Source organism: Olea europaea, chromosome 11 (assembly GCF_002742605.1).
Source record: "Olea europaea var. sylvestris chromosome 11, O_europaea_v1, whole genome shotgun sequence".
NCBI lineage: Eukaryota > Viridiplantae > Streptophyta > Magnoliopsida > Lamiales > Oleaceae > Olea > Olea europaea.
The window spans coordinates 34,217,372-34,233,277 of NC_036247.1; the positions used below are offsets into that span (position 1 = coordinate 34,217,372).

Sequence of the window (15,906 nt, forward strand, 5' to 3'; positions counted from 1 at the left end):
TTCTATAATTAATTTAATTTACTCACTCTTAGTTCAGCATTTGCCAATGAAATGGTAAACAAAATTATACAAGTAGAAAATTTTATTTAATAATATTGATAATGATGTAATTATACGATATTTTCAAAGTATCAAAATACATATTAACTTATTTCAATTAATATTATGTGGTTTTTTAAAAAATTATATTTAAAATTTTGACCTCACAACACTACAAGGCTGGGTCCGCCCCTACTAATGAGCATTGGTACTCAAAATTTGGACATGGGCCAATCAGCATAATATAAATGGACCTTCTTTCCATCCTTTAATCTACATACACTTGTCTCCTTCTTCCATGGTATTAAACTTTCACGCACCACAGGTTTAAGATGAATCCTGTACATATCAGGTATACGTTAAGTAAGAAGTGTAAAAAAGGATTGAGTCTTTCAAGCTCAAAACAACCCGATTTCCAATTGCGTAATCAAATTGTCTAGCGAGGCACGCCTTTTTTGTTTTTTTTTGGGCAAGCCAAGTAGCCAACGACAAGTTATTTGTTGGTCGAACTACACGTCTACACCACTTGTAAAAGCTATTAATTTGAAGGGCCTACCAAAAGGAAACAAGTCTTGCTAAGAGCTTTTATGGAGTAGTATTATAATATTATATGAAATCAAAGCGTGTCCAGAAAAGTAAGACGAGGGTTTTGTCGGTTTTGATGTTGTCAAATGGGTGTCTACTTGAAGTGGATTTGAGATTTACCAAACCATTTATGCTATCCAATTTTCTATTCAATCAATTACAAATTGACACATTATGAAAAATTAAAATTAATGACAACTTTAATTTTTCATTAGATGTTAATTTGCAATTGAATGGACGGTAAATTAGAAAGTAAAAATGAACAGTAGATTTCAACTCCCTGAAAAAGAGCGTCTTCTTTTCTTTAAATTAAAAAGTTGAGACTTTCTTGAGAACACACACACATGAAGGACACCCAATTGAAGAACCTTTACCTAGTCATGAACTACATGAATCTACGCAAAGATGCACCTCAATAATAGAACACCTATGACATTATTTTGCATTTAAATAAATCTATAATCATGTTTGACGTAATTGATGATTAACTATTTATGTTTATTTTCATAATCATTAGTTAAAAGTAGAAACTTGACTTGAAAATATCTAAAAACAGTTGTGCTACAAAAATAAAAATTCTGACTTCACAAGCTCAAACAATTCATTGGTGCTACACATGCACCATTTAGCCTATTTAATTGTATATTCAACATTAGATAACTACAAGATTAATCAATTATTATAAAATCGTATTCTCGATTCGTTCAAACTTTGTTGTTCATTCATAGACACTATTTCCTAAATGCCCAATTAAAATAAACTAAATGTTAACTTAAATTGGAAATTATATATCCAAACAAATATCTTAGATTCTGACCCCAAATAATTGGACAAAATCATACCACGCCTAGGTTGTATCAATTGCTTTTTCCACCAGTCATTTCTATAATCAAACAACTATAAAGATTCCTTTTACATTTAAAGGGCCATAGCCTAATTAAATGCTATTAATAAATCTAATTCATCCTTTTTGGCTTTGGCTTTGGCTTTACCCAAATGTAACATTTATAGGACCACAACCAAAAAAAAAAGGGCACAGCAGTGTCTTTTGGGTGCTTCTTAATGTTTCAAATAATTAAAAGGGCCACTCACTATACTTTGTCTCTTTGCTTTGATTTGAAGTTAATTTAAGGCATACAAGAACCTACATAGATGTTTGCAATATTTCAAAAAATGAAGCTAAAATTTTATGGTATGATTTATGTTAGATGGACACATTAAGAGAAAAGGGTTAGGCATTTTCAATTTGATCGCTTCTAATTTCGATAATCAACTAGCAAAGTCCTACAAAAGTAGAAAAGACAGGCTTCTCAACTCCCATCCCCCCCCCCCCCTCCTTCCTGTGCAAGAGTAAGTTAGCGGTTCTTTGAAAGAATATCAATAGAAATTATATGGAGCAAATATGCAGTAGTGTTGACATGGGTAAGGAAACGGTTCTTGGATTTTGGTGGGATTGTGGGAATAAGGGAAGGGGGGAGGGGCTTTAAAAGATAAGGGTACCAATCAATGATCCATGTGGACTCAATGTAGGAGGCTGAGGTTTTGCCGTAGTTGGTGTATGATCGCTTTGCCTGCAATAGCACTTGAGCTACTCATCGCTTCCCAATCTTTTAATCCATTAGGTAAAGAATGATACTACATGCTACTTACCGGACTAAGGGTCAACTTTTAAGATCAATCGTACGATACATGATGGTCTTTAAGGTTTCTTCCTGATCAAGCATTGATCGTAACATTGATCAAAAAAGCTAATACAAAATCTAGTGGCATGCATCACAAGATATTTTTTGTTCTCATTATCTTAAATAAAAAATGAATTGCAGACTTTTTAGAAAAACGGAAAGAAAAACAGCTCAAAGATGGAAACATAAATTGTCCTTGAGTCAAGAATCTATAACATTAATATAGTTGATCCTGATCCTAGTCCCGATCTTGATCCCTTCACATCAATACTTCTTTATTTTTTTCAATAACTTTATTTGTCTCTAGTGGCATGCATCACAAGATATTTTTTGTTCTCGTCATCTTAAATAAAAAATGAATTGCAGACTTTCTAGAAAAAAGGAAAGAAAAATGGCTCAAATGTGGAAACATAAATTTTCTTTGAGTCAAGAATCTATAACATTAATATAGTTGATCCTCATCCTGATCTTGATCCCTTCACATCAATACTTCTTTATTTTTTTTTCAATAACTTTATTTGTCTCTATTTGATTGGCTAACTTCTCCACCTCCTTCACCAAAAGAAAGCTGACTGGTCCCTAAAGCCTAGATGTTTCAAGCAACCTTTTTAACTTATGTTTTGCAATAAAAATTAAAAAGTGGAAAACATTAAGTCGGGTACGATAATTTTCTTTAAAACTATCCTTCGTCTCTCGGCTTTGATTTGAAGCTAATTCGAGGCATACAAGAACCTACATAGATGTTTGCATGTAATATTTCAAGAAATGACGCTAAAATTTTATGGTATGACTTATGTTAGATTGGACACATTAAGAAAAAAGGGTTAGGCATTTTCGATTTAATCGCTTCTGATTTCAATAATCAACTAGCAAAGTCCTACAAAAGTAGAAAAGGCGGGCTCCTTAGCTCCCGTCCCCCCTTCCTGTGCGAGAGTAAGTTAACGGTTAATTGAAAGAATATCAATAGAAATTATATGGAGCAAATATGCAGTAGCGTTGACATGGGTCAGGAAACGGTTCTTGGATTTTGGTGGGAATAAGGGAAGGGGGAGGGGCTTTAAAAGATAAGGGTGACCAAATCAATGATCGATGTGGACTCAATGTAGGAGGCTGAGGTTTTGCCATAGTTGGTATATGATCGCTTTGCCTTCTATAGCATCTCGAGCTATCCATCGCTTCCCGATCTTTTAATCCATTAGTAAAGAATGATACTGTATGCTAGTTATCAGACTAGCAGTCAACTTTTTAAATCACTCGTACGATACATGATGGTCGTTAAAGTTTCTTCTTGATCAAGCATTGATCGAAACATTGATCAAAGAAAATACGAAATTTAGTGGCGTGCATCATAAGATACATTTTTTTTTCTCGTCATCTTAAATAAAAAATGAATTGCACACTTTTTAGAAAAAAGGAAAGAAAAATGGCTCAAAGATGGAAACATAAATTGTCTTTTAGTCAAGAATCTATAACATTAATATAATTGATCCTGATCCCTTCACGACAATATTTCTTTATTTTTTTTTTTCAATAACTTTATTTGTCTCTATTTGATTGGCCAACTTCTCCACCTCCTTGATCAAGAGAAAGCTGACTGGTCCCTAAAGTCTGGATGTTTCAAGAAACCTTTTTAACTTTTTTATTATTATTTATTATTATTATTATTATTATTATTATTTTTGGATAAAGTAAGTGTATTATATCCAAAGTGTAAGAATAAAATTTAATATTACAGGAGCATACCCCAGAAAACAAGGCTAGGAATATATGCCTTCCTACCACCAACAAGAGAAGCCTAGATTGATAGCCTAGCCATGACAAGAAAAAATATCCACAGAAAAACTCCTTAAGCGTTGGAACCATCTATTTTCATTAGATGGAGCCAAGTCTCTACATAAATCTACTCGTACACAAATAGTAGAAACAATATCCCGTATAACAACAGACTCATATTTAGGAGGCTCATCATGGGTCCTAGCATTACGCGCCAAATAGTATAAATCGAAGTTGCAAACATCAAATGAATAATAGTAGAGCGCAATGACCTCCCACGAAACTGCTCCATCCAAGAAAGAGTATTTGGCCAACATCGCTGAAACCAGGGCAAGTTACACTTCACGTGCAAAGCTTGCCAAACATGCTCAAAAAATGGGCAAGCAAAGAAAAGATGATCTAAATCTTCCTCAAAACAACTACACAACACACAACGTTTAGACTGTATTAAGTCAAATCAAAAAAGTTTTTTGTGTATAGAGGCCACCTTGAATTGCTAACCAAAGGATAAATGCATGGCGGGAAATACATTTAGCAAACCATACAATGCGATACCAGGTCACCCTAGGGCATCGAGGTTGAAGAGACTCCTGAGCACCATGAACAAAGAAGACTCCATGCACATCATCCACCCATCGCAAGACATTCTCTCTAGGACTATCTGGCCGAAAAGCATTAAGCGTGTCTCACATGAAATCAGACAAAACTAGGGAACGAGCTAAAGGCCACTTCCAAGTATCAACTTCAATAATGTCAGCCACCTTATGTTTTGCTATAAAAATTAAAAAGTGGAAAACATTAAGTCGGGTACGATAATTTTCTTTAAAACTTTTTTCTTTACAATAACACAAAATTAAACTATCTAATAATATGCGATATCATTTCTTGTCTTTGCTAATCTAATATTGCCAAGTATGCGTAATGATATTTTCATTATATACATAATGGTATACAAATAGATGACATTTTCTTTTTTTCTCTTCCATGTTATCCACATCATTATGTAAACAATAATGTAACATAAATGTACAAATAACATTACTCTGTCATGTAAACCAATAATTTATTAATTACGATATGTCAGTTTCTAATTTGAATCAATTACACAAAATGACACAATAAATTATGGCATAAAAAGATATTCACAAAAGAAAGGTCAAGATTGATTGATAAAAAGATGTAACAGAAAAGAAGCCTTTTTGCCCTGTAACGTGTGACTCAATGTGCATTTTGAGTGGACCAATCAAAACAGAATAAATCTGAGAGAAGATTTTTTCTATTATAATACTAAAATATCAGGTATAGTTGATTATTATGGTGATTGTCGTATGTGATAGTTTATTGTTTGAGACATTAATTTGTTATCTGAAATAAAACATTTACAGAAAATTAATGTCTGGAATAATAATGTTACATAGAATGACTATTATAACCTCTGTTTATGAATAATTTACCGTACAAGAGTTGTCTATTAGCACTCCACTGTCAAACTAGAAATATTATCATCATTGTCTTTGCATCATCATCTTTTTCATTTTTGAATTCGTGGCACAATCATTACCAATATAATATGCTCTAATTTAAAATAATGGGTTCCAATCAAATTACACAGCACGCAATCACTTAAAAGCTGCTTTTTTTGGTGATATTTGATTATGCATTCACATTCATCCATCCCATAAATAATTTTATAATAGTCTTTTGGTTAGGTCTCGAATATTAAAGAGGATACGATTAAACAATATTGAAGAAGTTAAGTTTGTAATAATATTTTTATATATTTCATATTTTATATTATTTTGCTCTGCATAGTGATACATTCAATTATTAAATTAATGTTATAAACGTGTCCCTTATCCGCAATATTGTACTCATTCAAAAGTCTTTTGTTTGGTAATACTTTTGAATTTGTTTGAATAATTTTTTGGAGATACTTTATGTGATTACAAGATGCAAAAGCAAAAGCAAAACCCAACCAAAAAGGCCAATGATTAAGTTTACATTTAAATTTTAAATTCAGATTTCTTTTTTTCTTTTTTTAAAGGAAAGTATTATTATATTAAAACGCTAATTACTTGTTATATATCATCACATCAACGTGTACCAATACAAATCAAAACTTTATTATGGAAAAATAATATATTTAATATATGATGGTGCATTTACTGTATGTTAAATGTTTATATTGGACACAATAATCAAATGTTGATTTATTGGAGGATGACAAGTAATCTTTTTCTATTGGTCTTATTTTGTAACTAATATTTTTTCTGCCGTACATTAAATTTGTGTTGAAAAAATGAATTCATCCAATCAATTTTAAACATGGTTAAATTATAAAGATTGGTATGCAATCATAATTTTAGCGAAGTCTATAAAAAAGAGAGATCAATTTGGAAATTAGTCATTTTTAACATCACCAGGCGATGTCAGATTTGAGGATCATTAGACAAATATCTAAAAAATCTGGACCAATTTGGTTTAAATTATCGGACTCGTAAGTTAGCCGTTGGGCCGTGTTAATATTTTTTTCAAAAAAATATTGAATTGGTATAAAAAAGTCTGTCAGCCTTTAAAGAAAATCGATGTTTCGATCCAGACTCACTCCAAACTTAGGTGCATATTTATAGGTCGATCTTGGCCTAACTTTCAAACATTTACTTGCCGATTCTTTAATAAGACCAGAACATATCGATTCGTTTGCATGAAAGGGACTGTTTGATTATTACACTCCTGACGATTGGTATTGCAATCGAGGCAAAAGTGATATTGTAATAAAGGAAGAACGTATAAAAACACATATTGGATCACTCCATTGCATAACAACAATTAATATTACTAAGTTCAAATCTTGTGCCGCTAGCTATGCCTTGCGTGGTCCCATTTAATTTTCATAGAAAATCCTCTTTCTTATCACAAGTTTAGTGATAATTTATTGATTAAAGAAAGACTTATATTGATTCATTGTCATGTGTCTTGAATTGTTATAAAAAGGCAATCCATTATTTTTTTCTTGAATTCCCAACAATTCATTTTCCCCTCCCCCCATTTCTATTTCTTGAATGACTTGTACAACTCAACCACACAAAACATTGACACCAACAAGTAACCAACCAACATAGAATAACAATTACATGGTAAATCAAACTAATACCGTTCATGATAATTCTTTAATGTCATGGACAACTAATAGTTTTTGACGGCGCAAAATTATATAACATCTTTAACATGAATCACTACACATATTTAGCTGATGTTTGGTTTAGATAAAAATCAAATTCTTAATTAATTTCGATAAAAATTGATGAAATTTGTAAATTAGATTTTGTTCAGGAAAATCCAGAAAGTCAAAAATATTATATTATCCTCCTAATTAACTTCATAATAAAGAAATGTAAGACACATCTCACAGCTGCAGCCACGCTTTTCACAAGCATAAAAAGGATCTCTCATCTAACCCACTCGTAGAAATACAAATATTATATACAGTTTTTATGTATGTAAAGACCACACAGTCACATGTAGCAGAAGCTACAATATGGGTATACGGTATACATCTCTACTTTGTAGCCACAGAAAACATATTCCCAGAATGTTCTTTTCCCAATATAAATAGTGAATATTATTGCTAAATAATTTTGCTGTATATTCCACAAGTTGCACAGAAAGTGAAGAGGAAGAGAGAAACTGTACATTTGTTGAGCCCAAAATAAAGAGAAAATGTGTGTTCAAGGTGCAGAGGAAGAGACAGAGGGAATGGAAAATCTCAAAAATGATGATGAATCATGTATAAAGTCTTCGTCTTTGCAGCCTCAAGCTGATTTCGCCACTGCCCAGAATGAGAATGGGGGCAAGAATTCATCGGCTTTGGAGAATGTTTCTATGACAAATTCAGTCCCGGTAAGTGGAACATAATACGCTTTTCTCTTCAATTCCTTGGAATGTTTGTTTGAAGTCGTCTTTTATTTTGTAAGGCTGTTGTGTAATGTGTTGATTTTTGTTAGGGTTTACCTTTATCTGATTAGTTCTGAATTTTCCTTCACTAGTGAAGATTTTGTTTACTCATCTGATTAATTTGGCTCCCAGGTATATAATTTGAAGGCTTGATTAATGTTTAGGTTAGTGTAATTTTGCTCAAATTTTTCAGAGCTTAATGGTCTCTGCAGTTTCACTGTTTGTGATAAAAGTGTTGTTCTAGGTGATATATAATAAACAAGATTTTAGGCTTATTTTTGTTCTCGATACTGTCCAGTATTATCCGATCCTCACCGCTAAACGATCTTTTGAAGTTCAATATTCCTCGAGCTTAGAAGGTTGAAGGGCCTAGCCTAGATGTTTGGGACTTTTTTTGAGTGTTTGCAATTTTCTTTTAAAAGTGCTCCAAACTTTATAGTTTTCCCATTGGAGTTAGAGGAAAAATGTTTTGTTCTTTAATAAACTGAGACATGAAAAGGTTATCTAGAGATTTGATCTTGATTTTGGAGAACTATCAAAGGAGTAAAAAATTATGTGGAAGATCAAGAGCCTACAAAGTAAATAGAGGCACATATGCAGTTATAAGTGATGGGTGGAAAAAAGTTCAAATTTAATAGTATATATAGAGTGTTGCGTTGCGCTTGCACGCACTGTGTAGGATATGAACCCAATTTAAATAGAAGAGGCACAATGAAGAGATGTAATCCAAGTGCAAGTAATCTATATACAGGCTCCGTTTAACCCATATCTATGGATCCCAACGGAAGAAATTATTCTACGCATCTTTTCTCCTCCTCAAATTTTCAGATTATGCATATAAACAAAGTTCCATTATTCAAAATTAATAGATGTACTATATATCTGCAGTGCTGGCACTCGAATATCAAAGTATCATCCTTTTATCTGTGGTGTTCAAGTTGTTTTGTTTGGTGCACACTAGAAATAAGAAGGTTCCATTGTATTCTAAATTCATCAGAACATCACTGATTTGATTGGAGCAAATAAAATATTAGGGTAAACGGCACAATAGTGGGTATATCACAACAATTTCAATAGCTATCAGATTTCATCGATTTTGTTCGGATCCTCCTTTTCTTCCGAAAAAAAGGAAGGAGAAGGATCTTCTTCGGCAGATCTCTCTTGTTCGGCCCAATAATTCGCCAATTTACCATGAGATGGTATAACCCCCTTGTCCTTCCGAAATACCCCATACGAAATTCGAAGATCAAAAAAGAATAAATTTTTTTGCTAGATCCCTTATTTCCCTGGGATTGTAGTTCAATTAGTCAGAGCACCACCCTGTCAAGGCGGAAGCTGCGGGTTCGAGCCCCGTCAGTTGATTGTTGTGCTTGCAAGTGTTATATCTATTGACTTTGAATGGGTTTCGATATCTGAAAATTTTCCTTTTCCTCTCCTTTTGCACTATCCTTGTACACTGTAAGAAAATCATAGCTTGTTCTTCTACGCTAACAGTAGCTTCTTCAATAGAAGACTAAATTGATTTGTAGTATGTTAGATTTATCACCAGACCGCCCCATTTTGCTTGCATGAATAAAAGCTCTTTCTCTAACAGTTATTGTTTAACTGCATTTGTCTCCCTAGCTGGAAAGCATTAGAGAAGATGCGGCCATTATAAACAGGAAACACAATGTGTTGAATAACTTCCTTCCTGCCCTGCGGTTCGGGGAGTGGTCCGATATTGGACGGCGGTTGGACATGGAGGACACTCACATTTGCATTCCAGACTTAGCTATGAATTTTGGTAGTAGTATACATGGCGAGGAGGCTGTCTCCTTCTATGGTGTAAGTTCTTTAACCTTATTTTTGGCATCACTTTTTTGGCTAATTCACAACTAAATGATTATTAAGTACTTACAAAAATATTCCTGATATCATTTTATTGTGAATTACCACTAAAAGAAAAAAATTTATTGCCTGTTTGTTCATGTGGCAGGTGTTTGATGGACATGGGGGAAAAGGTGCAGCGCAATTTGTACGCGACCACTTACCAAGAATCATTGTTGAGGATGCTGATTTTCCATTGAAACTTGAGAAAGTGGTCACGAGATCTTTTGTGGAGACGGACACTGCCTTTGCAAGATCTTGCTCGATTGAGTCTACTCTGTCCTCTGGCACAACTGCTCTCACTGCTATGATATTTGGCCGGTAAACATCATTTTTATGCTAGCAGCTTCTCGGTGTGCGTTGAACAAAAAATCTTAAGCATTATAGTTTTGGTCACGTCATTCCTTCTTATATATTGCATTTGCTGAAAATGTTGATATCTATAGCTCCAGGTTGAATGTTCAGTTATTTCATGTACCTAATGTGGTGCAATTTTGAACAGATCATTACTTGTAGCAAATGCGGGAGATTGTAGGGCTGTATTGTCTCGCCGTGGACTGGCTATAGAGATGTCAAAGGATCACAAGCCTTGTTGTGTTGACGAAAGGACACGGATCGAATCGCTTGGAGGATTCATTGACGGCGACTATTTGAACGGGCAGTTAAGTGTGACTCGGGCAATAGGTAACTGGCATATTAAAGGACTGAAGGAGGGGGAAAACGGCGGACCATTAATTGCTGTGCCAGAACTTAAATTGATGACCCTAATGAAAGAAGACGAGTTCTTGATATTAGGCAGTGATGGAATATGGGAAGTTTTTAGAAGCCAAAACGCAGTGGATTTCGCTAGGAGGAGACTCCAAGAACACAATAATGTGAAATTATGCTGCGAAGATATTGTGAATGAGGCCAAAAAACGAGAGGCTACAGACAATTTGACAGTTGTGATGGTTTGTTTTCATTCTGAGCCACCACCTCCTGTTGTGGTGCAGAGATCTAGAGTTCGAAGGAGCATTTTTTCAGAGGGTCTTCAGAACATTAAAGTTCTGCTTCAAGGTTAGAGATATATTTTACCCTTGGATGGCCAAAATCAGCACCATCTACAGTAATTCTTATGATTATGATGATTATAATTGGATATTGTCATAACCTGTAAATATGTCATATGATTGACAACGTTTTTCCTTTCATAAAGCTTGATTTTGTTGTCAAGTGAATGAGTTGGCACCAAATAAAGCATGAGGCTATACTGGTGTTGTAAGATACAGAAGCAGGTTCAAGTTAATTCTGGTCTTTTTTTTCTACTTACTATGCATAATGACTTTTTAGGTTATTCTGTGCATTGCATTCTTCTTTTCGTAATAGTAAAAGACGGTTGCTAATGACTTTGTGATGCTTGCTTGACTGAAAAGGCTTCATTGTGTGGCAATACTTTACGTCCACAGTCAGAAAAAATTCACTTAGCGACAAGTGTACTTTGAGTCAATGTACAGTGGGGTGTCTAACTTCAAAAATTCATGGATATTAGACTATAGAAAACTTTCGAAGATGATTTGAGCTTCTTCACAAGGTCAGATCGTCTATATCGATCCCAAAAAATTGATTTATTCTCTAATTATCAGGCGGCAGCGTTGGATTGTAGATTGCTGTTGTAATTTAGCTAGATAGTTTCGACTCTCTTGGTTGTGAATTGGTACTAATTTGAACGGATTTAGATGTTGACATTTATTTATCTGCCTTACTGGTAACATTTGTTGCAATGAATTGATCCACTTAACTGGTTACAAGTTATAGCAATTTCATACTGGCAATCTAATTTCCTTCTCAGACAAGCATTTTCCTTTATTACCTGCCCACCTGATTAAGCTGAAAACAGGGCCCGCTGTGCGTGATGTCTCATTCCATATCTATGATATCGAGTCATCTTTGAATATGTTGCTAGAAAGACCATGGCTTCATACAGTAGGGCTTCATATCTTTCGCAGCTGATGTTTTGACCAAACCAAAGGAAAGGGGTTGAGGTAGAAGAACTGTTAGCTAAGCAAATTATTTAAAATCTCCTGCCACCTGACACAAGATGCTCATCTTCGGGCCTCGACATTGCTTGGACTGCTTATTAGACCAATGTCCTCACTAGCCAACTGTATATATTTCAGTTGGAACTCCATTTTTAGTTTTGCGCCTGGTAAGATTAGCACGCTGTGATAAATAAAAAACTTCTCTTGTGGATTTGAGTTTCTCCTTATAACTAGGTTCTACATAATTCAACAGTAATAACAGAAAACATATGAAGTACGAACTCATCAAATCAAATTTTAACAATTCGGTTATTTATCCATGTCAAAAACATTTCGAACATACCAACAAAACATTATTTACCAAAAGCCACCATGCACCGTCTCGCTCTGAGACTGGGAGGAGGAGAAAGAAGACTCTCTTAGTCTTTGAAAATTCTCATTTTTTGCCACTTTTTGTTCCTTTCTTCCAAATTCAATTCTAAGGAGTTTTACTGAACTAACAATATATACAAAAGCTTAAGCTATAATTCATCAAAAATACTCCTAAGTGTCTATATGTAACAGCCTAGATAAGTGCATAACATACACTATATACCAGTTCTTTGGAAACATAGCAGGATTCAGCCCAATTGTTTTATTGAACCTTTGTGTGTATTCCTATTATTTGCACGTGTAGTGCTTCTTCAATATTTATTCGCATTCAATATCGTGAGAGAGAAGGCCTCTTTGTAAGCTGGAAAACTTCCCAGCAATCTGAATTGAAAGGAGAAAAGGCTAGGAGAAAACAAATTGTTCCAGCAAATTCAGCGGAACAGAATTACAAGTTCAGAGTAGAATCATTCTAAACAACACACTCCACTCCACATTTTAATCTGACAGTCACAGAGGCATAGAAGAACCATGCTTCCAAGCTTGAGAAGAATTCAGACCCTAAAAGGAAGATGATTCAGGTCTCAGCTTGTATTCTACAACTATCCTAAACATTGAAGAAAGGGTTATTATACTTAAAGCCCTTGTCGATACTACTACTAGTATTAATAGATGCACGAGCCATCTTTGCAGACGAGAAACTTGCTTGCTCCTGAGGAGCAAAGAGATTTGGATGACAGTTTTCATCATCCTCAAATGTGGCCCATCTTTTTGAGTTGTGCTTTTCTTTGGCTACTACACGGGAATTCCCCATCTCGCCAACATGCTCTTTGAATTCTTTTCTGACCACATCCAACACGACATCACCATATCGATCACACCACGATCTGAAATGACAAGAAAATTTTAGAGCAAGTAACAGAAACAAACACAAGTATAGATTGTTTCTGCAACAGCTTAAAACAGAATTATTAGTTTGTTCAATTCATAAGTTCGTCGGCTCAACAGCAATTATTTGAATCAAGAAATGAAGAAAAATTACTTGGGGAAGAACTTTTTCAGGTCAGCCTTATCGACTGGAAGCCTAGTTGAGATTGCTTCAAGTTGATCATCTCTGTTGAGACATCAAGTAATATATTAATTATGTAAATAGCTTGAACAGTACATGCAACTGTAAATTAATTAGCTGTGAAATCTATATATGAAAATTCCAAAAGGTAGATGAGAAGAAAAGAAATACTTACGACAAATGAAAATTTTGATTTTTTGCACCAAGTTCTGTTCGGATTCGTGACAGCTCCTTCTTTATGTTCTCTCCTAAAACCTACAATTTTCATGAAAATAATAATGCAAGAAAGAAGCAGCAAACAGATCAATTTCAAGATCCAATAGAACCTAGTAAAAAAAAAACAGTGCTGACAGAATTCAATAACAATAATGCACTTTTCAAGATAAAAACATAGAGAAACTTGGGTACAAAGTAGTAAACAGTATTGTTCACGTGAGATAACAAACATGATTTATATGTTTTTTCTTTCTTAGTCCAATCCGGTAATAATTTTGTCCAACATATCAAATATGTCAATAGTGATGTGAGGTTCTACAATACCTTGTCAACAAAGAAATCTGTAGGTGCACCATCAGGATGCAATTTCCTCTTGATTTGCTTGGTGTCTGGTCCCTCTGCGGCTGGATTCATGACGAGCCTGCCAGTGTAACTTTCACCACTCGATTTTTCACTGAGGGACAATGGAGCTGTTTCGTCCTCAGAATCATTTTTCTTCCATTTCTTGAATCCATCAAATCCCCATTGCTTCTTTCCTGATTTCATCTTTTCTTTCTCCTCATGTTCGGGACCATGATGATCATCACCACCACTCGCCCTTCCGTCTCTCTGAAAAAGGGTCCTGAACGGTTTCTTTTTGGGTTTGTCGCCACTGCTTTGCATGTCACTATTTACAGAATCTGCTGGCAAGCTCTCTGCCATGAGAATGGACTTTGTTTCACTCTCTTTCTCATTGAAATTACTATTCCAGAAAGGATTTTCAGTAGAAAGTCCAACTTCATTCCTTGTAAAGCTTGAGGTGCTTACATTTTGGTTAATCGGTAATGGCATCAAATTGTTATCATCCTTTTCTTCCTTCAACTTGCCATTTTTAATGGGTGATACAAAGCCAAATACAGATGCAGCTCCTTTAATTTGCTTTATTGTTGAACTCGGTTTCGATTTATTCTTTGACATTAAGCCCCCTTGACTAACCAAGCATTTCTCATCCTTCAAATCGATAACCGACCAGTCTTCATTTGAAGTCTCTTTCTGTGCCCCCACTATGACATCTTGCGCTTTTATCTCAGCTCCTTGAACTGCTAATCTCTGTAACAATGGCCGTTTCGATGCATGGTACTCATCCTCTGAAATGCATTTGGCATAGAACAGCTCCTACAAGATAAAATCCCAAATAATTGCCTTTGATTTTGATATTCTCACAAACATAAGATTAGACTGAAGTAGTATCATCTAAAACATTAAAAGAGTACTTTCAAAAGTCGTCATATTTGGAAGAATAACTTTACCAAACAGGACTAAGATGAACAAATATTTCTAGCATTTGTTTATGTGATTTAATGTAAATTTCAACATTTTCATCAAATCATCTACAAAAAGTCGATTTCTTGGCGAAAAGTTTAACAAATATGGGAGCTTCAACTGCAAAAGGAACTCAATATAGAATTAAATCCAATTCATGTCATAACTTCGGCCACACATTTAATATATGTTCATAACACCATTGAATATTTTACAGCTCAACTGAAAAGCCCACCCAATTAATCTTGAGAAACTACTTTATAAGGGGAAAAGGAAAATAAGAATTAGATACCCCTGTAAGAACTCAAAGAAAGTACACACAAAAAATGTCAAATCAATACCAATACTCACCTGCAAAAAAATCAGTTTGTCCCTTAAAATGACGGTTGGCTCTTGATCTACAGGCGAAGCTATTAGAGTCTCCAGAAGATGTGTTCTGAAAGCAGAGACCTCAGTTTCAGCTAGAATGCCCTCTTTACAAAGGCCCATTAGATTAAGTATTTGGTGGAATGAATCTTGCTGCCATTTCAGATTATCGGACTGGTGCTTCGAGAGCTGCTGCTCGGCTGCAGCAATTGCTGGAAGCCTCCTTTTCTTGAAGGAAAATGGAAGGATGTTCTTGCACAAAGAGGTTATAGAGTCATGCAGTGATGTGTAGTATGTGGGTGTATATGTGTACACCATTTTCTTTGACCCAAATTTTTTTTCCACTCTGAATCAAAATCTGGATCCAAGAAAGATTTATAATTTTCTGCTTTTCTTTTGTGATTCTTATTTCTTTGATTTTATAGTTAAAGTGAGAAGGGTTTTCCCTTTTCCTGCTGGCGAGAGGCTTTGATGCAAGTTTGAATTATGGTGTCCTAAAACGGTCAGTTGAAACTAGCCGTTGAGTTTTAAACGTTGGTTTTGTAATGAAACAGTGACGTGTTAAATTTTTTTTTTTTTTTTGCTCTTTCAAATCCTGTCTTTTGAGGTTATTTACAAAGAAGCCACAGAGGCCCGACAATAAATAGAAGTCACGTTTGGCCATTTG

General features: G+C 34.6%; 2 protein-coding genes across 2 annotated transcripts; one reads left to right on the top strand and one right to left on the bottom strand.

Annotated features, from left to right (window-relative positions):
- Window positions 1-7,507: 7,507 nt before the first annotated feature.
- LOC111404181 (probable protein phosphatase 2C 27) lies at window positions 7,508-11,281 on the top strand. Its single transcript, XM_023032949.1, has 5 exons — window positions 7,508-7,628; window positions 7,737-7,979; window positions 9,657-9,857; window positions 10,009-10,220; window positions 10,402-11,281. The coding sequence occupies exons 2-5, from the start codon at window positions 7,800-7,802 to the stop codon at window positions 10,958-10,960; spliced, it is 1,152 nt and encodes a 383-aa protein (XP_022888717.1). The 5' UTR covers window positions 7,508-7,628; window positions 7,737-7,799; the 3' UTR covers window positions 10,961-11,281.
- Window positions 11,282-12,642: 1,361 nt separating this feature from the next.
- Window positions 12,643-15,704, bottom strand: LOC111404180. Its single transcript, XM_023032947.1, has 5 exons — window positions 15,225-15,704; window positions 13,896-14,726; window positions 13,531-13,610; window positions 13,329-13,400; window positions 12,643-13,173 (listed from the first exon to the last, which is right to left on the bottom strand). The coding sequence occupies exons 1-5, from the start codon at window positions 15,555-15,557 to the stop codon at window positions 12,894-12,896; spliced, it is 1,596 nt and encodes a 531-aa protein (XP_022888715.1). The 5' UTR covers window positions 15,558-15,704; the 3' UTR covers window positions 12,643-12,893.
- Between the last annotated feature and the right edge of the window lie 202 nt (window positions 15,705-15,906).